This window comes from Gorilla gorilla, chromosome 4, assembly GCF_029281585.2.
Source record: "Gorilla gorilla gorilla isolate KB3781 chromosome 4, NHGRI_mGorGor1-v2.1_pri, whole genome shotgun sequence".
Lineage (NCBI taxonomy): Eukaryota > Metazoa > Chordata > Mammalia > Primates > Hominidae > Gorilla > Gorilla gorilla.
Genome location: NC_073228.2, coordinates 15,684,308 through 15,708,530, shown reverse-complemented (window position 1 = coordinate 15,708,530; position 24,223 = coordinate 15,684,308). Strand labels below are relative to the sequence as shown.

At 58.1% G+C, this 24,223-nt stretch overlaps 2 protein-coding genes across 6 annotated transcripts in view; one reads left to right on the top strand and one right to left on the bottom strand.

Annotated features, from left to right (window-relative positions):
- The first annotated feature begins 241 nt into the window (after positions 1-241).
- Positions 242-6,310, top strand: UBALD2 (UBA like domain containing 2). The gene is made up of 3 exons (XM_004041049.4): positions 242-652; positions 934-996; positions 5,211-6,310. The coding sequence occupies exons 1-3, from the start codon at positions 533-535 to the stop codon at positions 5,520-5,522; spliced, it is 495 nt and encodes a 164-aa protein (XP_004041097.2). The 5' UTR covers positions 242-532; the 3' UTR covers positions 5,523-6,310.
- QRICH2 (glutamine rich 2) overlaps positions 6,080-24,223 on the bottom strand; it is a 35,026-nt gene continuing 16,882 nt past the window's right edge. The window contains exons 5-20 of one of the 5 annotated variants that reach the window (XM_063706072.1): positions 23,357-23,442; positions 21,183-21,280; positions 20,577-20,691; positions 16,845-17,096; positions 15,813-15,935; positions 15,635-15,709; positions 15,268-15,432; positions 15,014-15,135; positions 14,344-14,409; positions 14,022-14,123; positions 12,970-13,170; positions 12,155-12,302; positions 11,673-11,760; positions 10,835-10,963; positions 6,849-7,048; positions 6,080-6,582 (exon numbers count right to left, since the gene is read on the bottom strand). In XM_063706072.1, the coding sequence (XP_063562142.1) occupies positions 6,888-7,048; positions 10,835-10,963; positions 11,673-11,760; positions 12,155-12,302; positions 12,970-13,170; positions 14,022-14,123; positions 14,344-14,409; positions 15,014-15,135; positions 15,268-15,432; positions 15,635-15,709; positions 15,813-15,935; positions 16,845-17,096; positions 20,577-20,691; positions 21,183-21,280; positions 23,357-23,442 (1,931 nt within the window). In that variant the 3' untranslated portion in view covers positions 6,080-6,582; positions 6,849-6,887. Of the gene's footprint in view, positions 7,049-9,063; positions 10,576-10,834; positions 10,964-11,672; positions 11,761-12,154; positions 12,303-12,969; positions 13,171-14,021; positions 14,124-14,343; positions 14,410-15,013; positions 15,136-15,267; positions 15,433-15,634; positions 15,710-15,812; positions 15,936-16,844; positions 17,097-20,576; positions 20,692-21,182; positions 21,281-23,356; positions 23,443-24,223 lie in introns of those variants that run through there. The other 4 variants (XM_063706071.1, XM_019028182.4, XM_055388865.2 and 1 more) reach the window with 4 other exon arrangements.

Below are 24,223 nucleotides of genomic sequence, written 5' to 3'. Positions count from 1 at the left end.
AGGGCCCTCGGCCAATCAGCAGGCACTCCGGGTTTTCAAGTTGAGTTCAAACAGGACCACCGGAGGCCAATCAGAGTGCGCGGCCCCGCCCCGAACGCCCGGCCGTGACCAACCACGAGGCCGGATGAGCCAAAACACAGCGGCCGGCCAATGCTGGGGAGCCCCACGGCGCCGAGCTCCGCCAATGGGCGCGGCCGGGCGAAAAGAGAAACAGTGAGGGCCCCACAGGCCGCAGGATTCGAATCGAACGTCCTTACGGGAGCCGGGCGCTGGCGGAGCGGCGCCCCGGCCAATCAGCGGCGGTCCCCGAACGTTGGGCCGGCCCAGCCCCGCCCCGCGCTGTTGTTTGTGGTGTCGGCCGGGCCGCGGGAGTCGAACCACAACATTCGCCGGGCGGGCGGCGGCGGAGCGGACGGCGGAGCGGCGGCAGCAGCGGTGAGCGCGAGCCCCGGAGCCCCGGGCGGCCGGCCTCCCGCGCCCGCGCAGCCCCGCGTCTGCGTCCGGCCGGAGACGCCGGGCCCCGCGCCGCGCCATGTCGGTGAACATGGACGAGCTGCGGCACCAGGTCATGATCAACCAGTTCGTGCTGGCCGCGGGCTGCGCGGCCGACCAGGCGAAGCAGCTGCTGCAGGCGGCCCACTGGCAGTTCGAGGTGCGAACCTGGCCGCCGCGGGGCCGGGCCGCGGGGGTCGGGGACGCCGGGCGGCGGCGGGGGCGGGGAGCGCTCCTGTTGTCGGCCCGGAAGGCGATCGGCGCCCGCGAGCGGGTCTTATGCGGGACCGGGGCCGGGACCGGCTCCCCCCTGCACGTGGGGCAGCCGAGGGTCGGGGGCCGCGGGCCGGGCGCGGAGGCGGGGAGAGCCGGTGGGGGGCCCGGCCGCTGCGTTTCCTCACTCCGCCTGGCCCGCCGTGTCACTGCCCTGTTTGTCCGCAGACCGCGCTGAGCACGTTCTTCCAAGAAACCAACATTCCCAACAGCCACCACCACCACCAGATGGTAAGCGGCGGCGGGCAGGGGCGCGGGCCGGGGCCGCTGTCAGCGCGGCGGTGACAGCCATGTTGCCGGGGAGCGCCGCGCCGCGAATGTAAACAAAGAGCCAAAATGTCTTCCAGGAAAGAGCGGCTCCCGGGCCGGCGCTGGCGCCTCCAACTTTGAGGCCCGCCTCCCGGGCTGCTGCTGCTTGGCCTCGGGACTGGTGCCCGGCACTGGTCCCTGGGGGGAAGCGGCGCCAAAGTTGGGGGGAGGGGGAGAGGGCCGGGGGCCTGGCGCGGGGCTCAGGAGCTGGGGGACCCCAGAGCCAGGGGATGGGGAGGGGGCTCGGGTGATGCCCGGACGTCTGGGACACTGGGAAGCCCGCGCGAAGGGCCCAGGGAGGGCGCTGGGGGTGCTTGTGTTTATGGGGACCCCCTCGTGCTGTTGAGTGGTTCCCCCCTCCCCCTCCACACACACACACACCCAGCGCTACAGGGAACAGGAAAGGCATGAATCCACCCTGGCTCAGGAAGCCGGGCTCTACCCACAAAGATCTGTTCAACCTTCCGAAACCCAAGGGGACTGGGAAGTTGGAAGGACATACATCCCCCAAGCCAGGAGGACACACAGATTTTGACCCAAGATAAGGCCAGGAATGTGTCTTTAATCTCTGTGTTGAGCTCCACCAGCCCAGCACACAGAGAAGTGGTCCGGGGTCTGGATTTGCTTTCTTTTTCATTCTGGCCCAGGCCCAAGCTTTTGCCCTCCTGGCCATGGGGTACTCTGCTTTCTTGAGGCCCAGGACATCCCTCCTGTACCCTACCCCCCTAGTTACCTATTAGCCCTGCTGGGGGAGGAGGGGCAGGGCTCAGCGATAGGGATCTTAAAACATTGTTCCCCAGGAGAGCTGTTGTGGACTCTAGGTGCATTTTTGGGATTTTTAACACTTGGTGCCCTTGCCTTTGGCTCTCTGTTTTCATCTAGTCACAGAGGACAGGTAGAGGGTCTGTCTTGACCTTTTTAGCTAGTTTTCCTCAGAATGGCTGATGCTGTATATAAATCAAGCCAAAATGGCATTTGAGTATGATGGGAGCATGGTGCTGGCCACAGGGCTCTTAGAAACCCAAGAGGGTTTCATCTCCAGGAGACACCGTCCCCTGCACTTGACCAGGAGAAATGGCCAGCGCCCGCCTATGCTTGAGTCTCGAAGCTTCCTGCCATCTCCTGTCAGAGGATCCTTGAGATTTCCTCCCACCAGCTGTGGCCATCCCAAAAAGCTCAGAACTTCCAGATACTACAGCCATTCTGAGGGGCTGAGAACAGGGAGGCTCCCCAGGAAGAGCTGGTCTGGCATCCTGTTTAGTTCCTATTGCCCCTCCTCTGCAAATCCCAAAGAGATGCTAAATCTCTTTTGAAGCTTCCCTCAAGGAAGGCAGCAGTTTTGTAACACACGTAACCAGTGTGTCCATCAGTGCCCAAGTCTGAGTGCCTTAGCAGCACAGTGGAGGACACCATCCCTGCTCTCAAAAAGTTCGTGGTTTGTTTTTTTTTTTTTTCTAATTTTATTTTTGAGAAAGGCTGGGGCAGGGGGAGTCTCTGTGTGGCCCAGGCTGGTCTTGAACTCCTGGCCTCAAGCTGTCCTCCCGCCTCAGCCTCCCGAAGTGCTGGGATTATAGGTGTGAGCCACTGCACCCAGCTGGCAATTTCTTTTCTTTTCTTTTTTTTTTTTTTGAGACAGAGTTTCACTCATTGCCTAGGCGGAGTGCAATGGTGTGATCTTGGCTCACCGCAACCTTCACCTCCTGGGTTCAAATGATTCTCCTGCCTCATGGGATTACAGGCACGTGCCACCTGTAATCCCACACCTGGCTAATTTTGTATTTTTAGTAGAGACGGGGTTTCTCCATGTTGATCAGGCTGGTCTCGAACTCCCAACCTCAGGTGGTCCGCCTGCCTCGGCCTCCCAAAGTTCAGGGATTACAGGTGTGAGCCACTACACCCGGCCTGGCAATTTATTTTAGACAAAGTAAGTCAAAGGAAAAAGATCAAAAAACAAAACACTAGAGACCAGTAACAGCAAAATGGCAAAACCAGAAGTCATGAGTAACTGATAAATGGTTGTCCCGTACATTACTGTAGATTCCCATAGTTGGAAGCTTCCCAGTTGATAAGGAGGGCTTCCCAGTTGGAAGTGGAGAAAGGCACTACAGACTTGAAGTGGGAGGACAAGGGTACAGGGGACAATGGGTTTTCTTGAGAACTGGCCGAGGGGGCATATCTGGTTCAAAACCCTCATTTTACAAAAGCAGAGAGAAGCTCCAGAGAGGTTCAGGAACTTGCCCAAGCTCACACAGGCAGGCCACCATAGGCCTGCCAGCCATCCTCCCTGCTGTTCTCTGGCGGCTGTTTGAGGAGACAGGCCTCGCTGGCTGGCGGGGAACTGGGGAAGTCGGTCACGATGCTGTGATGCAATTGGCCTCCACCCCCACCCTTCATTCATTGTTTCCTGCTGCCGAGAAGTCATCCCCAGAGGGGGGGGAGGGCAGGGAGTAGTGGCAGGAGGAGGGGAAAGGTCTGGGTGGGGCCAGGCCTCTGCATTGAGTCCTTTGGCCTCCCACTGAGGACCCCTAGAAAGGCAAGGGTCACAGCTCCCTTGGTGCCCTGGGTGCTGACATGGTGTGGGGCTCAATGGACAGGGTGTGCTAGTGTCCCCCTTCCATGTATGTTTCACACCCCCTACACAACCTCCAGTTTCTAGCTGTGAAAGCTCCCTCTGTTTTTTTTTTTTTGAGACGGAGTTTTGCTCTGCCACCCAGGCTGGAGTGCAGTGACACGATCTCAGCTCACTACAACCTCCACCTCCCGGGTTCAAGTGATTCTCCGGCCTCAACCTCCCAAGTAGCTGGGATTATAGATGCCCATCACCACACCCAGCTAATTTTTGTATTTTTTAATAGAGACAGGGTTTCACCATGTTGGTCAGGCTGGTCTCGAACTCCTAACCTCAGGTGATCCACCCGCCTCGGCCTCCCAAAGTGCTGGGATTACAGACGTGAGCCACTGCGCCCTGCCAAAGCTCCCTCTTTCAAGGTGAAGAGCCCTCAAGTCTTGTTCCCCCAACTCCTGCGCCTGGGGGAGGGGCCAGTGTTGCTAAAATTAGGAGAAATTCAAAGAAGGACTCCTGTGGCTTCCTGGGAAAGGGAGAAAGCAGCTTTGAGGTCCCAGCCAGTTTTGTGTGGTCTTGTTCTCTGTGTTGCCTCTTGCCCATGCTGCTGACGAGGTGCTCCTGGATGGCACTCCAGCCCCTGCCCCCAGGGTAGTGACAGAAGACAGCAGATGGGGGACTGTAGCTACCCCCAGGAAGAGGACTGAGGGGCTGGACAGACTGAGAAACTGCCAGCCTGCAGCCAAGGGCAGGCCAGCTGTGTGTGCGGCCTGACGCTACAGACACAGGACATTGAAATCCCTGGTTTGTGTCCTCAAGGGGCCCAGATATAAAGGGGCTCTTGACTCTGTCTGTGCAGCGTGGCCCAGTAGATGTTAAGAGCTTGGGCCTGCAGACTTGGGAGCTGGGGAGGTCCGTCTTCTCAACTTGCCCTCTGCTGTGGGTGCATTTTCGGGCAAGTGACTTGACTTCTGGGCCTCAGTTTCCTCATTTGTCATAAAGAGAGGATAATTGAAGCCACTAAGTGTCATTGTTAAGGGAGGCAAAGCCTTCAAGGCCTGGTGGCTGTCACCCTTAGTGTGGTGTGAACCCATCCACCAAGGTGGCTTAACTTTTCCAGGGTTGGCACAGGAGGCAGAGCCTCCCCGCTGGCCGCTCTCCCTTGCCTAGCAGCCTGGGAGCATCTGAGGGTGGCTGGTGGGGCAGTCAGCTGGTCTCCCTGCCCAGGGAAGGCGCGGAACAGTGGTGTCCTGGGCTGCCCCCTTGCCCTTTCACTTTAATCTGACACCTTAGCTCCTGGGTGCAATTAACCATTTACTTTGAATGCTCCTCGGGGTGTCATTTCCAGGCCTCATGAAACCCCGTTGGTTTTGATAAGGTTCTTGGGTTTTGTCCTTGTTTTCTGTTTGTATTAGCTTGGGGGAGAGGGCGCTTTTGTCCTGTGGAAGCTGCTTGTGTGAAAATGAATGAAGCTGAAAAATGGGAGTAAAGGAGCGGCTGACCTGGGTAAGCCCCATCCAGTGGCTCGGGGACCCCCGAGGCAGCCTCCCCACACCCGTGTTCTCTCCTGCAGATGTGCACTCCCAGCAACACCCCTGCCACGCCGCCCAACTTCCCCGACGCGCTGGCCATGTTCTCCAAGCTCCGCGCCTCCGAGGGCCTGCAGAGCAGCAACAGCCCCATGACAGCCGCAGCCTGCTCCCCACCTGCAAACTTCAGCCCCTTCTGGGCCTCGTCCCCGCCCAGCCACCAGACACCCTGGATCCCGCCCTCCTCCCCCACCACCTTCCACCACCTCCACCGCCCACAGCCCACGTGGCCCCCAGGAGCACAGCAGGGGGGCGCCCAGCAGAAAGCCATGGCGGCCATGGACGGCCAGAGATGAGACTGGACGCCGCCGGGCGCTGGGCTGGAGCTGGGGGCAGCCCAGGGTTGTGGGGACACAGGAGGGCCAGGGAGGGGGGAGCCGGGGAGGGCAGGGGGTTTCCCGAAGATCGCACTGGAAGATTTTATAAAAGAATTTTTGTGGGTGGGGGGGACAGTAAACTTCCTGGGCCACTTGGGTCCTTCAGGAGTTTTTCAGGCAAGTTTTCCTCTGTTTTTAATATATAACTATAATATATATGAATAGATAAATATAACTAATGTGCGTGAGAATGGGCCTGGCACACCTGGGGTGCTCGGGGGTCGGGCTGCCATGCTGCAGAGCCGATGGAGTGATGTTGCAGGCACAAGGCATCTGTCAGCTGCCTCCTTTAACAGCCATGCCTTCTGGAATCTGGAAGAGGACACCACTCCTGCAGTCACCGGGCAGCCACAGAGCAGCTGCAGGTCCCAGGAGGGCCTGAGGCCAAGGTTGTGGAAGGCCCTCTTGGTATCAGGGCTCTCTCCCCATGGCCTCTTCCCCACCTCTGATTGCTGGTTGTGGCCCCATAGCTCGTCACCCCTGTCTCCTGCTGAATGTGCAGGGCTGATGTGGCACTGAGGAGCTGACTTGGGTCAAAGGCCAGGCTCTGCCCAGCAGGGGACTTGACTGCCCTGGGCGCCCTGCCCCTCCCGCTGCGTGTCCAGGTCCAAAGTGGAGAGCCTGCCTTTGGGTTTAGTTCCCGAATCAGAATCCCATCTCACCAGGGTGAAATTTTAATTTAAAAACTTAAAAAGAGACTTTTCTAACTTCCTTGGTTTGCGGTGCTTTTATTTCCGTTGGTGGGAAAAGCGGTCACCCCAGAAGAGGGGTGGTGGGGGTCCCTTGCCACTGGGCTGGTCTGGATGTTTTTGCTGTGGGATGGTCACACCAGGGGCTCTGACAGCAAGGTCCAGGTTGGTGTGGGGAGGAGAGAGGGGCCGGGGTCCGTCCTGAGTTTCTGTGACCTTCCCTTCTTGGCCCCATCGGTGTAGCCCCCACCCACAGAGCCCTAGTGAGAAGAGCTGGAAGCCATTTTCATCTGCAGTGGGGAGAGCTTCCTTCTAGCTGGGGGCCTCCTGATGGCCCCCCCAGGCCCTCCCAGGAAGCATCTTCCAGCTGGGCTCATCTCTGATACTCCTCCCCTCAGCTTCCCAGGGCAGTATGTCCCTTTGGGTCATGGCCTGTGGAGTGGCCATGACCCAAAGTTCAGTTAAGGCTGGCGGGTCCCCAGAGGGGCCTGCTTCCCTTCCCCCTTCCCCGCAGCCCTGCAGGCGTCAGCATGGGGCGAGGTTACCAGTTCCTGACCCAGCAGCTCGTCCTCAGGTGGTCCTGCTGCGCGGGAGGTCAGCTGCGTGGGGAGCCTGTCCACCTGGCTGATGGGGGTGATGGCCGCGTGGCTGGGATTCCTCCTTCAGTCCTGCCCTTCACCGCCATACAGTCTGGACAGCCCCTTCCTGTCCCGTCCTCCTGCCTCGCCCTCTGCTGGGGTCTACGGGGCCCAAGTCCTGCTGGAACACAGGCAGGACAAGGGTTCTGGAGGTTCAGGCCGGAAGTGAAGTGAAAGTCGAGAGGGGCCGGGCCCGGCACCCACCGCATCCTGCCTCTGAGCCTCCTCAGGCCCCTCACACGGTGGGGCAGCCCCACCTCCAGTGGAGCGGAACGGTGGGCCCCGCTGCCCCTCCACCCCTGCGTGTGACACGGACGTGCTTGGAAGCTGGGTTCGTCCTTTCAGTTTTGTTTCCTGGTTGGAAACCCCTGAGACTCCTCCCCCTCCCCCCGCCCCTGCCCACCTGTGCTTTCCCAGGCTGGAAGGGGCAGCCCCTCTCAGCACGTGGGTGGTTAGGCTGTGACGTCCCCAGGCCTCCTGGGCCTGCACCGGGGTCCACCCAGGTGTGGGCCATGCCCAGGTGCGGGAATGGTGGGGGGTTGCCCTGGCCGGCTTAGGGAATGTCGCTCTGGGACCTTCTGTGGGTGTGGGGAAGGCCTGGGTGAGGAGGGCTGGGCTGCACCTCCCTGCCAAGCTGGTGAATTTGGCTTCTAGACCCGGGAAACTGAGCCACCTTCTGACATTTCACAGCCAGGGTGGGGCCGAGAGCAACAGGAGCCCAGCTGGAGCGGGGGAGGGGCGGCCCTGCCTCTGCCTCCTGCCCGGGGAGAAAGGGGCTGGGGCACAGGGGTGCCCGCCCGGGGCTCCGCTGTCTGAGCAGCTCCTCTCTTCTGTCCAGCTCTGAGCATGACATCATCACATGAAGACTCCCAGGGTCTCCGAAGAGCAGGCCAGGAGGGAGCGGCCACCCGACCCAGCCAAGCCTGCCCCGCTTTGCCCACACCAGGGTCAGGGGCCAGAAACCTGTTTCTGGGCTGTTTCTCGCCACATTTTCCTTTCCTGTGTGATTTTGTCTCCTCACACCCCAAAGCGGGCCTCTTACCCTAGACATCCCTTTCCCATGCTGGGGAGATGGGAACTGGGGGTGGGGGGAGCCCCTTTGTCAACTCTGAGCACTTCCTTTTCTCTGAGGAGGGAGCATCTGAGGCAGAAAGGCTTTGGTGACCTCAGGGCCTTATAAACCTCAGGGTGGGGGGGCCACTCTCATCTACTGGGGGACCCCTAGAATCTGGCTGGAGCCCAAGCTCAGGAGGTCAGGGGACTCCTTGGTCCCAGGAGCTTCAAGTGGGTTGCAGCAGTGATAGGGGCTCGTCTCTAGCAGTTGCTGCACTGGCCTAAGCTCAGTCTCACCTGCACTCCTCTGTCCCCTCACCTGCCAAGACCTTTAGTGAGTCCCTTGCCTGCAGGTGTTGGGGCTAGGGCAGAGGGAAGCAAATCACAAGCGACAAGCGCCAGGCTCGCACCACCTCTCCACCCACCGCCTGGATGTCTTTTTCTAGGAGGGAAATGGGGAAACTGGGTCACAGCCACAGCAGCCCCTGCTCTGTGCCTTCAGGCCCCGGCTGTCTCTGCAGCAGCCCACTCAAGGGAGAGAAGCGGAGGGCGGCAAACAGATACCTGCCCAGCCGGCTGCAGGGGTTCGCCTCCAGCCACTGGCACTGCTTCCCCGGAATCCCACGCCAGGGGTCACGAACCACCCTGAGCCAGCAGCAAGAGTGCAGCAGGCAGCTGCCACCCTCACCCCCAGAGTGCTGGACACTGATAGCACGGGCCCCAGCCCCCCAGGCTAGAAGGCAGGTCTAGAGCCAGAAGGCAGGGCACCCCCAATCTAGCTGAGGCCAGGAGAGAGCTGGTGGGGTGAGCGCCGGCCCAGCTGGTGCCGGGGCCAGGAGTCTCCCTGTCCCCAGTGCAGTGTCCAGCCCTCCGAAGCCCCGGCGCCCTTGAAGAATGGAAGCTGAGGACTCACTTTCAGGCTACAAACCAGACCCACTGTCCAAGAGAAGGTCTACCGAGTGGGCGGGCCTGGGGGTGGTCTGGAGGCACGTGGAGGGCTGCCTGGCCAGCAGCGGGTACTTCCCTCTCCCTCCATCTTCCTGAGCCAGGACTGTCAGAGAAGATTCGCCACACCTAAGCTTCCTCCTGAATGTTTATTTACACCTCCGCTCACTGAGCGGTGCTGGACCGCGGCCCCCGCGTGGGATCCTCGAGCCCCTCCCCAGGAAGCATGTCCACGTGCCTCTCCAGCCCCCTGTTTGCCACCGCGGTGGAGCTGGACGGGTGGGCTGTGTTCGGCTGGGAGAGACGGCCCTCGGAGGAAGGTCTATCTTTCTGTTGACGAGAAGAAACTGCAAGACAGGGGTGCTGAGGTTGCTCAACACACTCCCCAAGCCCACCAGGGGTCACCCCAGCCTGCCCAATGCCCAGGGAGGTTGAGAGCCGTTCTGTTCGCCATGCTGGGCTGACACAGGCTGGAGGGGAGCTGCCGGGGCCGGGGGGCACGGCACAGGCCCATCTGGGCTCCTAAGCAGTCATGAAGCACCCTTCATGATCTTGTGAATGAAAAATAAGCAAACACGTCCTTCTGCAGGAGCCAAGAGCTGCCTCTTTGGTACTGTTTCCTGTTAATACAGACACGAGGCGACATCCACACCGATAGGCACAGGAATTTTCCTGAGACTACCAGTCCCTCTCTCCTGCTTCCAGGGCATTTTCAGTGCCCTTAGAGTAGACACTGGGAGAAGGGAGCTAAGTATTCCCAAGAAAACAGAGTTCTGGGAGCCAGGGTGACAGTCATGTGCTCACTGTCCACCACTGAGACCTGCTGTTCCCAGCACAGCCTCTGGGCCAGAGGGCTTGGCTTTGAACTCCAGCTCTGCCGCTTCCTGGCTGTGTGACCTAGAGCAAGGACCTTCACCTCTCTGTGCCTCAGTTTTCTCAGCTGTAAGTGGTGCTAACGGCCCCTACCTCTGAGTGCTGGTACGTGGATTAAAAGTGGTTCGTCCGTGTAAAGCTCCTAAACTGCCTGGTCTGTGGGGGGCCCTGGATGATGGTGAGGAGCCATGAGCACCACAGCCACTTTTCTGTTGTGATTTCCTCCTCCCTCAGCGCCGGGTCCTCACTGAGGGCTGGAGTGATGCTGGAGAGCATCTAGCCGAGGGGCAGGGGAGGGTGGAGGCTCTGGTGGGGGAGGGTCCCTGAACCTCCCACAGGCATTCACAAGGAATGTGGGTGCATAATTGTTTTACAGGAGGAAGGTCGGCAGCTTTTATTAGATTCTTGGGGGGGCCTGACTCCAAGCAGCACTAACCCAGCACCCCCTTGATGACAGACGAGGAAACTGAGGTCTGGAGAGGGGAGAGCCCTTGTCAAGAGTGACCTTGCCCAGGGTCACTTGGCAGTGATCCAGCCTCCTGGCTGCAGGGCCTTGTTACCAAACCCTCCTGACCTTCAGGCCCAACTTAGCTCCTGCGGAGATCAAGGACCCAAGGGATCTTCCGGGCTGGGAGGCAGAGAGAGGTTCCTCCATGACAGGGTCGCGGCCTCTTGGGGACCCGGGCATGGCCTGTGCCCAGCAGCCACCATGCAGAGCCCAGGCGCACGAGCTCCATGACAGTGAGTGCACGTGAGCAGGGCAAGGGCATGGACCTGGAGCCAGAGATGCGTGGTGGTGACCCTGTCCCTATTTCATCTTCTGTGGAATGGGACAGTAACAGCACCTACCCACCTCCCAGAAGGGGCACAAATCACTCAGTCACTCGGGGTTCCTCTTTTCCACACCCATCCCCTCCTTCGGCTCCCAGGCCCTCCCCTCTCCAGGGAGATAAAGGCCCTACATGAGCAGGAAAGGGGGCCGGCAGGGCCAGCAGGGAGGCCTGGCAGGACGCCCCACCCAGAGGGAAGCTACCTGAGGTGTTGCCAGCCGACATCTGGGCGCTCTGTGGCCGAGAGGGCAGCTGGCCATTGCTGCCGAGGGATGGTGGCCTGTGCACGTGGGGCCTGGGCTGCTGGGACTTGCGCTTTGAGGTCCCTGAGCCTGATGGGGGGCAGGAGGGAAGGGTCAGTGCTGAGGCAGCGGTGAGAGCTCTGTGGGAACCCCTGGGGGTGGGGAGAGGGCCGCAGGGCTGCTGGTCATGGCCGGCCTCAGCTGAGTGGGGTCCTCGTCATTCTGAATTTGTGGCTATGCCCCAGAGAAGCGGTCTTCATTCATTCTCGTGGCCACCCACTCGCACAGAGTCCCTGAGGACCTGCACATGTCAGCCCTGTGCCAGGTGTGGGGTGAGTTCTGACCTGGGGTTTCCAGGGCAGGAAGGGAGGCATCTAGAAAGGCGCATACACAGCTAAATGCATGATGGGAAGTGACAAAGCGCAGGCTTCGGGCATTCGGGGGCTGAAGCGGTGGGGCTCAGCAGAGGGCACTGTGCTGAGTTTTGAAGGAGGAGGAGGCCCTGATGATGCCATGGACAGAGGCCAAGACAGGAGAACCCAGCAGTGCAGCCGGGATGGAGGCTGGCAAGAAAACACGGGGCCACCCCATCCCAGCTGATGGCTGAGGCTGGACAGCTGTCCTCCACCTGTGAACATTTACCTGGTGGCTTTTCGAGAGACCTGCACATTTGGAGTGAGGGGAATGGAGAAGGAAGACACCCAGGGTCTAGTGGCCCATAAAAGTGCCAGGCCCCACAATGGATGCACGCCCTGTGGGACCCACGTGAGGTGCCTGGGGGCCTCTGGACTCCACTCACTGTCTTTTCGGAGGATGCCTGGCAGCCTTGTGTCCATCCGTCCCTTGTAAATGTGGCCATCCAGGCCCAAGATGTCCACCTCATCATGCTGTAGAAGTGAACAGATACCGTCGCCACTGTAGCAGCCACAGCCCTCCCCTGGCCCCTTCACACGGGACTGAGGCACAGAGCACTGTGGTCTCAGAACCCTCCTGGGGGGCTCTGGGAGGCACTAGGGTGGAGCGAGAAGGTGGAGGGAGGTGAAATGGTATCTGGGCCACGGTGGGAGGCCTGGGAGGCCGGAATGCTGCTGGGCAGGCAGGTGGCCGGGATGAATCTTTCTTCCCAGAAAAGGGTAAGAATCTGAGGCTTTGACTGGGTCTGATTAAGGAATTGCCTCAAGGCAGAGGGCTGGCTGATTTCTGGTGGCTTTAGAGAATGACTCAGGAATCTGGAGCCATGTCAGGGCCTCCCTCCCTGGTGGCTCCAGGCAGGGCCCTGACCTTCATGGCAATCTGGATCTCTTCAGTGGGATACAGGCCCCGGGGAAGGTGCTGCGGGCGGCTGCGGTGGTAGGGGTAGGTGAGGGTGTGGCTGCCCCCGCAGCGCCGGGGCACAGTTGAGTAGGTGTAATCAGCCATATCTGTCACCCTGTGATGAAGACAGGATGGAGTCATTGGGAGCAGACCTCCAGGGATGTCACCTGGGACTCACCCACCCATGGGGCTGACCAGAGGGAAGGGGGGCAGCTTCTCTTCGGGGGCTGCCGGGAGGCTGAGCAGCAGGGGCCCAGGAACAGGCGGGCGGGGGCAGAGCAGCCGTGAGGCCGGGCCACCCCAGTGACTGTGCACATGGGCAGGCGTGCACACACACACCCACACACTCACACACGTACTCATACACAGTCACACACACACATACATGCACACACACGTACTTATGCACATACACACGAATATACACATACGCACATACTCATGCACATGCACACACACACACGTACTCATACACACATGTACTCATACATGCACACACATACTCAAACACCCACACACACACACGCACTCACTCCCACACTCATACACACATGCACTCATACACACACACCCTTACACACACTCATACATTGACACACCCATAGACACATGGCTTACACACATTACACACACACTAACACCCCTCACCCACACTTTCACACACACACACTCCCTTTTCTCCCCCAGCAGTGGGGCAAGGCATTTGCACGGCCGTGCACGAGCAGAAGCCAAGCCTGGTCGCTGGGTGCCTGCTCCCATGGCCTCACCCGCCTCTCCTGTACCTTTTGTAGCAGGGGGAGCCCAGGCACTGGGCGTGCAGCAGCTCGCGGATTATCTGGCTGCTGGCCTTGGTGGAGCCCCCTAAGTGGATCTGCACCTTCTCAATGTTCATCAGCATCTTGGAGTGCATGGAGCGCAGGCGCCCCACGCTCTGCTCCATCTGCGCCAGGTCACCCCGAGGGAAGGCGCTGCCCAGCTTGAGGCTGCAGGGTATGAGCAGAACAGAGGGAGGGTTGGCCCATGGCGGGGGCCTTGACCTTGTGTAAGCCAAATCCTTCAGTTCCGGGTCCCTTTTGTGCAGGACCCAGCTAGGCTGGGGGTTGCTGGGCAGCTTGACCCCTCAGCAGTAGCCCTTTCCACAGCATCTGAGGGCCAGACTTGCCGGGAAGGCTTTCCTCAGATGGGGAAGTGCAGGCCAGCCAAATGGAAGAAAGCCCTGCTGCCTGTCTGCAGCTGCGGGTGGAGGAGCTGAGGGCAGCCCCGGGCCTTCCCATCTCGGCGCACCTGGCCCCGCATACCTGGAACCCATAGGGCTCCAAGAGCAGCCTGAAGTCCTCTGAACTATGGACTCCCATCCTTAGGAGAAGGGGAGCAGCAGAGAGGTGGGCAGGAGCCGGAGGGAGCATGAGATGCCCACCGCCAGCCTCCTTCGTTGGCTGAGCCCACCCTCCGGCTGAGCTATACCGGACCCTCCCCCCACCGCTCTAATCCCGGGGTTGCTGAGACAGCCGAAGGCTGAGGAAGAGGTCGAGAAGTAGAGGAGCTCTCAGAGGCAGCTGGTGCCCTTGACGAAGTCCCACCGTAACTCCCAAAAGCAGGTGTGACTAGGTCTGCCTCCTACGCTCATGCCTCGGGAACTGCCGGGGAGCTAGTTCAGAAATCGGCCTGCGGCCCCCACTGTCCCACTCCAAGGAGGAGGCTCTCCACACTATCCCACAGCACTGCCTTCTGTCACGTTCCGCCAGGCCCTCCGGAGTCATCCCCGTCCGCTGCCTTCCCCATCCAGAGCCCTGGCCCCGGACCCATATGTCCCATATGCTGTCCCATAGCATACTTGCGGCTATGCTGCCGGACCTGCTCCAGTTCAAACACCGTGTAGGGGCGGATGGAATGGTGCCCAGGTAGGCCTGGACCCGCGGGGGTCACGGGGATGGCACTGGGCAGGGACAGAGGGAGAAGGGGCGGGTCAGAGTGGGACAAGTCCGGTCCCCCAAATCCACCTGCCTAAAGAACCTTCCCACCCGCCCCCGGCCTGGAAGGGAGCGAGGGCTGGAAGCAGACGCATGAAAGAAAGGGAGAGGACAGGTGGACACAGGTGAAGGGAGGAGACGCAGCCCTGCCGTGCGAGGCCACGTGCCGGCGGTGTGGGCACTCACTGTCCAGTCACAGGTGTCTCCAAGGGCCGGTCACATGAGAGGCAGTGGAAATGTGCCAGGAGCTGCCTGTTAGGAATGGGACGCACACGCAGGGTGAGTGCTCTGCCCGGAAGACCCAGAAGGGCTTGGGGCTCTGCAGGCCCCTGGAAGCTCAGCCCACCAGGGTGCAGATCATGTCCCTGCTCCCGGGGAATCCATCTGCTCCCACCTCTGGGCTCACATCCCAGACCTCCCTGTCCTAACCCGAAGCCAGCAGGCTTCCCATGGGCCCCTGAGGGTGCCCTGTGCAAGTCTCGGGCGCCCCCTGGTGGCCACGAATGGGAATCCTGGAATTCAAGCCTACCACGGGCCAGGTACTATGGGCCAGGCCCCCAGGAGCTGTCTCAGCTCTGGGTACTGAGGACCTCTCCCTGTCCCAAAGGCCCAGCTTAGCTCAGCCAAACCCTGAGAGCCTTAAGCCTCCCCTCCTCCCTTTCTCTGCTGTAATACGGAGGGGCTTGAGCTAGAAGAGCGTTTCAAGCTCTAAAATTCTGTCCCTCCAACCATGGGACAGTCCTGGGCAGGATCCGCTGTGTGCTGGCAGGAGCTGTTTGTCTGGAGACCCCCAGCCCCCTCTGCCCTCACCCCCTGAAGAGCGTGCCAGCCTCCTCCCCTGCCTCCCAGGCCTCACCTCCGCATGGCAGCTGCCTCGTCTGCCTGGTAGAGTGGGGGGCGCTCCCTGAGCTGCTGTCGCAGCGATTTCCACCGATCCTCCAGCAACTGCTTCACTGGGTCCAGCTCCAGGCGGTCCAGCTGTGGCGGGGAAAGAGGGGCCAGGGGCCCTCTAAGGAAGCAGGTAGGGGGCTGACCCAGGAGAAGGTGGTGCTGTCCCGATCCTGGAGGCAGGGCTGTGGGATGGAGAGCCCCGCCATGCCCCTGCCTCACCTTGTTGTCCATCTCTGCGAGCAGCTTGTCCAGCATCTTCTGCCAGTCCTGCTCCTGCCCGCTCATCTTGGCCACCAGCTCCTGCATCATGTGGTTCAGCTGCTCCGTGGTGGCATCAAACTGGACACGGCTCACTTTGGTGGCCAGAGCACTCTTGTCGGCTTTCTGCCCAGAGACAGACAGAGGTCCCCGCATCTGGGATTTGGCCATGGAGGGGCCCCATTCCCTGGGGGTGTCGACCCCTATCACCAGGCAGGTTTCTGAGAGCCCACACTCGTCTCGCCAGCTCCCCTCCACTCAGTCTCTCAAAGAACAGCCGGCGAGACCGCCCTGGGACACAGCGTGGCTCCTGGGGCCTGGCACCCACCACATCGATCTCCATCTCCAGGTGCTCCCTGTTGGCCTTTTCCTTTTCGAGCTTCTCCAGACCCTGGTACAGCATCTGGGGAGGCCAAGTGAACAGAGAAAAAAAAGAGCCAGCAGCTGCGGGGCTAGGGCACCACATTGAGCCCCGGCCCCATCCCAGCCACCCTGCAGCCGCTCACAGCAATGTCCTTCTGTTTCTGCCGATGGTCCTCGATGAGGTTGCTGGTGGTGATGTTGAGCTTCTCGCAGTCACCCTGCACCTGCAGGATGGCACTCTGCACACGGCCCAGCAGCTCCTCATCCTGCGGCAGGAGGGTTGGGAAGGCTCTCGGAGGCTGCTGGCGCGATCCCACCCCCTGCTGCCATAATATTGCTGCCCCAGGTAAGTTGGCCCTTAAAACATCTGCAAGGCTGGGAGCAGTGGTTCATGCCTGTAATTCTGGCACTTTGGGAAGCTGAGGCGAGGCGAGAGGATCACTTGAGCCCAGGAGTTCAAGAACAGCCTGGGCAACATAGGGAGACCCTGTCTCAAAAACAACAGAAAACAATTTTCCACTAACAGCGCGGGAGGCCCTCTGTCTGCCCTTTCTGGGTGTCCACCCCCACAGGACACAAGCGTCAGTCACCTACATCCCCATGGACTAGCCTTGTGACCCTGGCCTGCCGGTCAGGGGTCAGCAGAGGTGACGGAGGCTCAGGAGTGATGTGCTATCCCGGGGCGCTTGAGAGCTGGGCTGTGGGCTTTATTCTCCCCTCCTCTCCTGGCCCAAATCTGAGTTCCTCAGCCCAAGAGGCAGGACCCAGGACTTGTGGCTGTGCCCGCCCCCACCAGCAAGCCTGCCCTTTCGAGGGAAATTGAGAAGGGGTTGGAAGACTTGCGTGCCAGGGAGTCAACATCTCCTACAGTTGGGCCTGTGTCTCCAGGGCACGCGAAGGGCACTGATCTGTACTCAGCGGCCTGTGCTGTCCCACCCCATCAAGCCAGCTCTTCCCCATGGTCTCCTGTCCCCAAAGCTAGTTCTGCTGCTACCCTCGCTGTGGACCTGCAGAAAGACCAGGGACTCTTGTGGGATCTGGCTAAAGGGCTCCACCACGGAGAGCTGACCTTGAGGCCCAAACACCCGCCCCACTTCCGTGGGTCTGCAGCAGGGTGGCCCTCCCCTGTGGGGCCACGTCCAGTTGCAGCAGGAGGGAGGCGAGCAGAGCCCCACCTGTCTCTGGAGCTTGGCCTTCTTGGAGGGTCGGGAGACGGCCAGGCTGTTGACCATGTCTTGGAGTTGCTCATAGCGCCGCACCAGCGTGCTGACCTGATGGCTCACATCCAGGCTGCAGGCTGGACAGGTGGCCTCAGGGTCGATCTGGCCAGGAGCCAAGCTGTGGGCCTTGTGCGGGGCCATGCTCATGGACAGGAGCGTGGAGGAGGAGGTCAGCATGCTCTCAATGATCATCCTGAGCTTGTCCAGCTGCGTGCAGGAGAGACGGCAGCAGCAGGGCAGTGAGGCCAGTCACAGCCACGCTCTGCCCATGCTGGCACTGCCCCTAGCCTGTGTGCCTCTCCCCTGTCGTGCCCTGGGCAGTTGCTGCATCCTCAGTGCCTCCCAGAGCATGTGCCATCGTGGGCATCTATCCAGTAAACGGTGAGTAGAGAGAGTTCTCCGGGAACACAGTGTCAACACTGAACCAAGCCCTTGCCAGAAGAAGGCCTCTGGAGCTTTCTCCAGCCAGCCCACGGGCTCAGCATGAGAACATCTCTTCTTTAGCTAAATCATAAAGTGCTGCTGCCAGTTAGCCGGGCCATAAACACACAGAGGACCCTAATGATACACAGGCCCCGCCCCAGGCTCTGGGGCTGTGAGGGGTGGGCTTGCACACGCTCCTACTCACATGCCAGGGGGAACGGACATGCTCCATCCACCTAGCATGTAAATAACTCACAATACAGGAACGTGGCAGGTGCTGACACTGCTCCAGGGGCCTCTCCTAGGCTGGGCGGTGCAAACCCCTTCCAGGGCAAGTGCCTTGAAGGCTGCCCCAGTGTTCTCCTCTGCATCCCGCGGGCCCCATTCGTCACCCCAAATGAGAGTTCCCAGGTAGACAGCTGATCCAAGGGCAGCCGGTCCCTCAACTGGCCAAAGACCTGCGACATGTTGCTTGGCTCAAAAAGAGAGGCTGGGCCAACCTGGGCTCCTCTCTGGGGAGTGGGTGATGGAACAGAAAGGACTCTGCAGGGCTGGGGCAGCCACTGTGGAGCGCGAGGGAGAGCAAGGTGGATTGAGAGTGGAATAGGAGAGTGACGTGGGGGCTGAGAGGATGGGTAAGGAGAGGGACACAGGTACCCACAAAAGCAGATGCAGAGGGACAGGTGGGGTGGCCCACCTTGGCCTGCCTCCATGGCCTGGAAGTTCCCTTTTCCTCCATGCCCTACAGCTGCACATCCCCAGGGCAGCACTCTCTTGCCTGGGCTCACAGATATGCTGCCACTTACAACCAGAAGAGCCTGCCCGGAGGCAGGTACCTCTGAGGGCCCCGGATGCAGAGGGACTGGCCAGTTCTCTCTCGAAAAGAGGAAGAGGCCTCCCAGAAAAATGGGCATTTCAGTGGAGTCTTAAGACTAAGCCGCAGCTATCTGTGTAAAGAACAGCAGGAAAGAATAGGAGTGCATTCAGAGAAAGGCAGGAGGCCAAGGTGGCTAAAGATGGGACATGTGGAAGCGGGGGCCTCCAAAAAAAGCCTGCAAAAGGAGGCTAGGCCAGCCCAACAGGAAGTGGATTCTCTCTTGAGTGTGGTCCTGGGACAGCCAGACATTAGCTTGGACTGACAGGTGACTCTTAAACGCTCCCAGCTGCTCCTCAGGCAGGACTCCTGGCCCGGGGTCAGGACATGGTGCACACCACAGTTCCAGCAACTTGGGAGCCTGGAACGTGGCTCAAAGCACAAAGGGGGCCAGGCACGTGGCTCACGCCTGTAATCCCAGCACTTTGGGAGGCCAAGGTGGGTGGCTCACCTGAGGTCAGGAGTTTGAGACCAGCCTTGCCAACATGGTGAAACCCCATCTCTACTAAAAATACAAAAATTATCCAGGTGTGCTGGTGGGCGCCTGTAATCTCAGCTACTTGGGAGGCTGAGGCAGGAGAATTGCTTGAACCTGGGAGACGGAGGTTGCAGTGAGCTGAAATCATGCCATTGGACTCCAGCCTGGGCAACAAGAGCGAAACTCTGTCTCAAAAAAAAAAAAAAAAAAAAAGCGGGGTGCAGTGGCTCATGCCTATAATCCCAGCACTTTGGGAGGCAGAGGCAGGTGAATGACCTGAGGTCAGGAGTTCAAGACCGGCCTGACCAATGTGGTGAAACCCTGTATCTATTAAAAATACAAAAAAATTACCCAGGCATGGTGGTGTGCACCTGTAGTCCCAGCTACCCAGGAGTCTGAGATAGGAGAATCACTTGATCCCGGGAGGTGGAGATTGCAGTGAGCCAAGATCGTGCCATTTCCCTCCAGCCTGGATAACAAGAGCGAAACTCCATCTCCAAAAACAAAACAAAATAACAACAACAAAAAAACAACTTATTATGGCCAGGTGCAGTGGCTCACGCCTATAATCCCAGCACTTTGGGAGGCCGAGGCGGGCAGATCACAAGGTCAGGAGATTGAGACCATCCTGGCTAACACAGTGAAACCCCGTCTCTGCTAAAAATATTTTGAAAAATTAGCCGGGCGTGGTGGCAGGTGCCTGTAGTCCCAGCTACTCGGGAGGCTGAGGCAGGAGAATGGCAGGAACCCAGGAGGCAGAGCTTGCAGTGAGCTGAGATCGTGCCACCGCACTCCAGCCTGGGCGACAGAGCGAGACTCTGTCTCAAAAAAAAAAAAAAAATGTATACATGAATGTGCACAGCAGCATTATTCATAATAGACAAAGGATGGAAACAACCCAGATGTCTTTCAGCTGATGACTAGATAAACAAATTGTGGCATAGACACAGAATGGAATGCTATGAAGCCATAAAAAAGAATGGAGTATTGACACATGCTACAACATGGATGAGCCTTGAAAACATCATGCTAAGTGAAAGAAGCCAGATACAAAAGTGTATGTTGTATGATTCCATTTATATGAAATGTCCAGAATAGACAAATCCATAGTGGCAGAAAGCAGGTTTGTGGTTATCAGGGGCTGAGGGACAGAAGGGAACGGGGAGAGACTGCTAAGAGTCACAGGGTTCTTTCTGGGTGATTAAATGTTTTGGAATTAGATTGTGGTGATAGTTGCACAACTTTGTACTAAAAACTACCTTATTCAATTTAAAAGGGTGAATTTATTGATATATGAATTATATCATAAAAAAGATAGGGAAAGATCGTGATCAGCCTGGCCAACATGGTGAAACCCCGTCTCTACTAAAAATACAAAAATTAGCTGGGCGTGGTGGCACATGCCTGTAGTCCTGGCTACTCAGGAGGCTGAGGCAGGAGAATCGCTTGAACCTGGGAGGCGGAGGTTGCAGTGAGCCAAGATGGCGACACTGCACTACAGCCTGGATGACAAGAGCGAAATTCCATGTCAAAAAAAAAAAAGATAGGGAAAGATCGAATGGGAGGTAAACAGGTGTTGTAGGGGTTCCTTTCCCTTGCCACTTGTGGACTCAGAGCTGGCTTTGGATAAGGAGGGATCCGGATCCTGGACACATTCGCCACCGCCCCCCCCACACACACGATGGGAGGGACCTGGTTTTTGATGAGAGGTGGGAGGGCAGGGATCTGGATCCTGGACACATTCACCACCGCCCCCCCACTCCCTGCCCACACACCACACACACACACACACACACACACACACACACACACACACGATGGGAGGGACCTAGTTTTTGATGAGAGGTGGGAGGGCAGGGCCAAGCCAGCTCTGAGAAGGGCCCTTGGTCCCTGAAGAGTGGGGAATCCTCACCTGGTCCTGCAGGTAAAGGGAGGCTTCAGAGACAGAATTTTCCATGGCAGCCTTGCCCCTGTCTTGGCTCTCCCTCAACTCGGCCAGCTCCTTCTCTATGTCAGCCACGGTGCCTCTGGTGCACGATGAGAGACTGCCAGACTCCACACTCAGGCCAGACCCATGCAGAGCCTGGGCCATCAGGGACGCAGGGGGATGCAGACACAGCTGGAGGTCTCTCACCCTCCACCCCCCTCCACTGGATTTTGTCCAGGGAGTCCCGGGCTATGCCTCTGTCCTGGGAGGCTTCTGGGTGGTAGGACTGGGCACTGCAAAGAGAGAGCTCAGAGGGGCCGTCAGAAGTGGTCTCCTTCAGCCTCCGACTGGGGACACAGTCTAAGAAGCTTATTTTTGCTTTTCCAAGACCTGGTCCTGAGTTGTTCTGGGAACCTGGGGAACTTCTACCAGTTCCTTGAACTAGACATGGACAATGTGAAGAGCAGACACAATCCAGGCCAAAGACAGTGGTCCATTCAGGGGCATAAGGGAGCCACTGGCCGCCATCACCTCCTTGGCTGAGAATTCGTGATTCCAGGGGACCAGCTGCTCTTAGCTGGGGCATTTTACCTGAGGACACCCAGCTGCAATCTCAGCTCTCCAGCTTTCAGTTCCTTCCCTGCTTCTTGATTCCCTTCCCCTTCCAGGATCCTCTGCAGCCTTTCCACCTACAAACCCAGTGAATGAGGAGGGTCAGGCAGGCCTGAGCTCCCGCTTCCCAAGTGTGCCCCTGCATGCAGCTCATGCCAGCCCTCCCCGTTCCCTCTACTAACCCAACCCCCTCCGACAAAAGCCAGGAGCCCTTGTGGACATCCATCCGCCCATTCATCCATCCCACGGATGTAGAAAGCTGGCATTAACAGAATGACTGGGCAAGGCACGATGGCTCACGCCTGTAATCCCAGCACTTTTGAGAGGCCGAGGCGGGTGGATCACCTGAGGTCAGGAGTTCAAGACAGCCTTGCCAACAAGGGGAAACCCATCTCTACTAAAAAATACAAAAATCAGCTGGGCGTGGTGGCTGGCGCCTGTAATCCCAGCTACTCAGGAGGCTGAGACACGAGAATCATTTGAACCTAGGAGGCAGAGGTTGCAGTGAGGCGAGATTGTGCCACTGCACTCCAGCCTGGGCAACAGAGCAAGAATCAGTCTTAAAAAAAAAAAAAAAAAAAAAAGGAATGACTGGGCCGGGCGTGGTGGATCACACCTGTAATCCCAGCACTTTGGGAGGCTGAGGTGGGAGGATCACCTGAGGTCAGGAGTTCCAGACAAGCCTGACCAACATGGTGAAACCCTGTCTCTACTAAAAATACTAAAATTAGCTGGGCATGAACATGCATGCCTGTAATCCCAGCTACTTGGGAGGCTGAGGCATGAGAATAGCTTGAACCCAGGGGGCAGAGGTTGCAGTGAGCCGAGATCGCATCATTGCACTCTAGCCTGGGCAACAGAGCGAGACTCCGTCTCAATTTAAAAAAAAAAGGAGAATGTCTGAAGGGATCTGGCCGTCCCTTGCAATGACCTCTGGCCCCAGAAAATCCACAAACTGGACTCCAAGGCTGCCACAGATAATGAAAAGAGCAAGGCCGGGTGCGGTGGCTCACGCCTGTAATCCCAGCACTTTGGGAGGCCGAGGCGGGCGGATCACAAGGTCAGGAAATCGAGACCATCCTGGCTAACACGGTGAAACCCCATCTCTACTAAAAATACAAAAAATTAGCCGGGCATGGTGGCGAGCACCTGTAGTCCCAGCTACTTGGGAGGCTGAGGCAGGAAAATGGCGTGAACCCGGGAGGCGGAGCTTGCAGTGAGCCGAGATTGCGCCACTGTACTCCAGCCTTGGTGACAGAGCGAGACTCTGTCTCAAAAAAAAAAAAAAGAAAAAAAGAAAAGAGCAAAGCCCTCATTATTTGGCTCAGCTGAATCATAATAGCTTTGAGCATCAGTTTAAAACAAATTTTTTTTAGAGACAGGGTCTTGCCCTGTCACTCAGGCTAGAGTGCCGTGGCGTGATCATAGCTTACTGCAGCCTCAAACTCAGGCTCAAGTGATCCTCCTGCCTCAACCTCCCAAGTAGCTGAGACTACAGGCATGCACCACCATGTCCGGCTAATTTTTAAATTTTTTGTAGAGATAAGGCCTTGCTATGTTGCCCAGGCTGGTCTCGAGCTCCCGGGCTCAAGTGATCCTCCTGCCTTGGCCTCCCAAAGTGCTGAGATTATAGGCATGAGCCACCGTGCCCAGCCTGAGCATCAGGTTTTAGATCCGGGAAATGAACACGATGATACCCAAGGTGCAGTTCCTATCTGATAAGATTGCAAAGATCCAATTAGGTAATAATGTAAAAGAAAGGGCTATTTAATCCATAAAATACAAATGGAAAGTGCTATTATTAGCATTAAAAGACAAAGTGGGGGCTGGGCGCAGTGGCTCACGCCTGTAATCCCAGCACTTTGGGAGGCCAAGGTGGGCAGATCATCTGAGGTCGAGAGTTCAAGACCAGGCTGACCAACATGGAGAAACCCCATCTCTACTAATAATACAAATAATAATACAAAATTAGCCAGGCACGGTGGCACATGCCTGTAATCCCAGCTACTCGGGAGGCTGAGGCATGAGAATCGCTTGAACCTGGGAGGTGGAGGTTGGAGTGAGCTGAGATGGTGCCACTGCACTCCAGCCAGGGCGACAAGAGCGAAACTCCATCTCAAAAAAAAAGACAAAGTGGGTTGACTCTTCCTTACTTTTGCTTTTTCCTGCCAAACTTCTTTGGCTAGCGTCTTTACGGTCTTCAGCTGCTCCTGCAGTTCAGGAGGTATGGTCCTTTTGACTATGGAAAGCAGAGGCCTTATGATCAGAGGGGTCAGATCTCTAGTGGGCTCCCAATCTCCATTTCCAGCCCCTGCAACACTGAAGCTACCCTAGAGGACAGCAGGACCTATTACTTTATCCTGTGTCTCCTGGTGACTGGGAAAGGGAGGTGGGAAGAAGGGAGAGAGAGCTGTCCTTAGCCCATGAAATATCCACCTAATGCCTGACATCCTAAAGGGCTTTGGGACAACTGACTCCCGAATTCCAACCACTGCAAAAAATCTTAATTACTCTCTGGGCTTGGAGTTGGGAACAGGCAAATGTTAAGTTTTGTTTTGTTTGAGACAGGGTCTTGCTCTGTCACCCAGGCTGGAGTGCAGTGATCCATCACAGCTCACTGCAACCTCTGCCTCCCTGGCTCCAACAATCTTCCCATCTCAGCTTCCCAAGTAGCTGGGACTACAGGTGTGTGCCACCATGCCTGGCTAATTTTTTTTTTTTTTGGTAGAGATAGAGTTTTGCCACGTTGCCCAGGCTGGTCTCGAACTCGGCCTCAAGCTATCCACCCAGCTCTGCTTCCCAAGGTGCTGGGATTACAGGTGTGAGCCATTGCTCCCAGTCAAAATGTTAAGTTTAATTCTTCAACATTCTCTCCCGCCCACCTCCCAATGCTACTGCTCTCTATAACCAGACACTTTCCCCAGCTGCTGTGCAGAAAGCCTGACAAAGCCACAAGAACCCGCTCCACTCCTCTCCTGGGGCTTAGTTCTCTCCTTTGCCCACCCATTTTTTTGGACTCT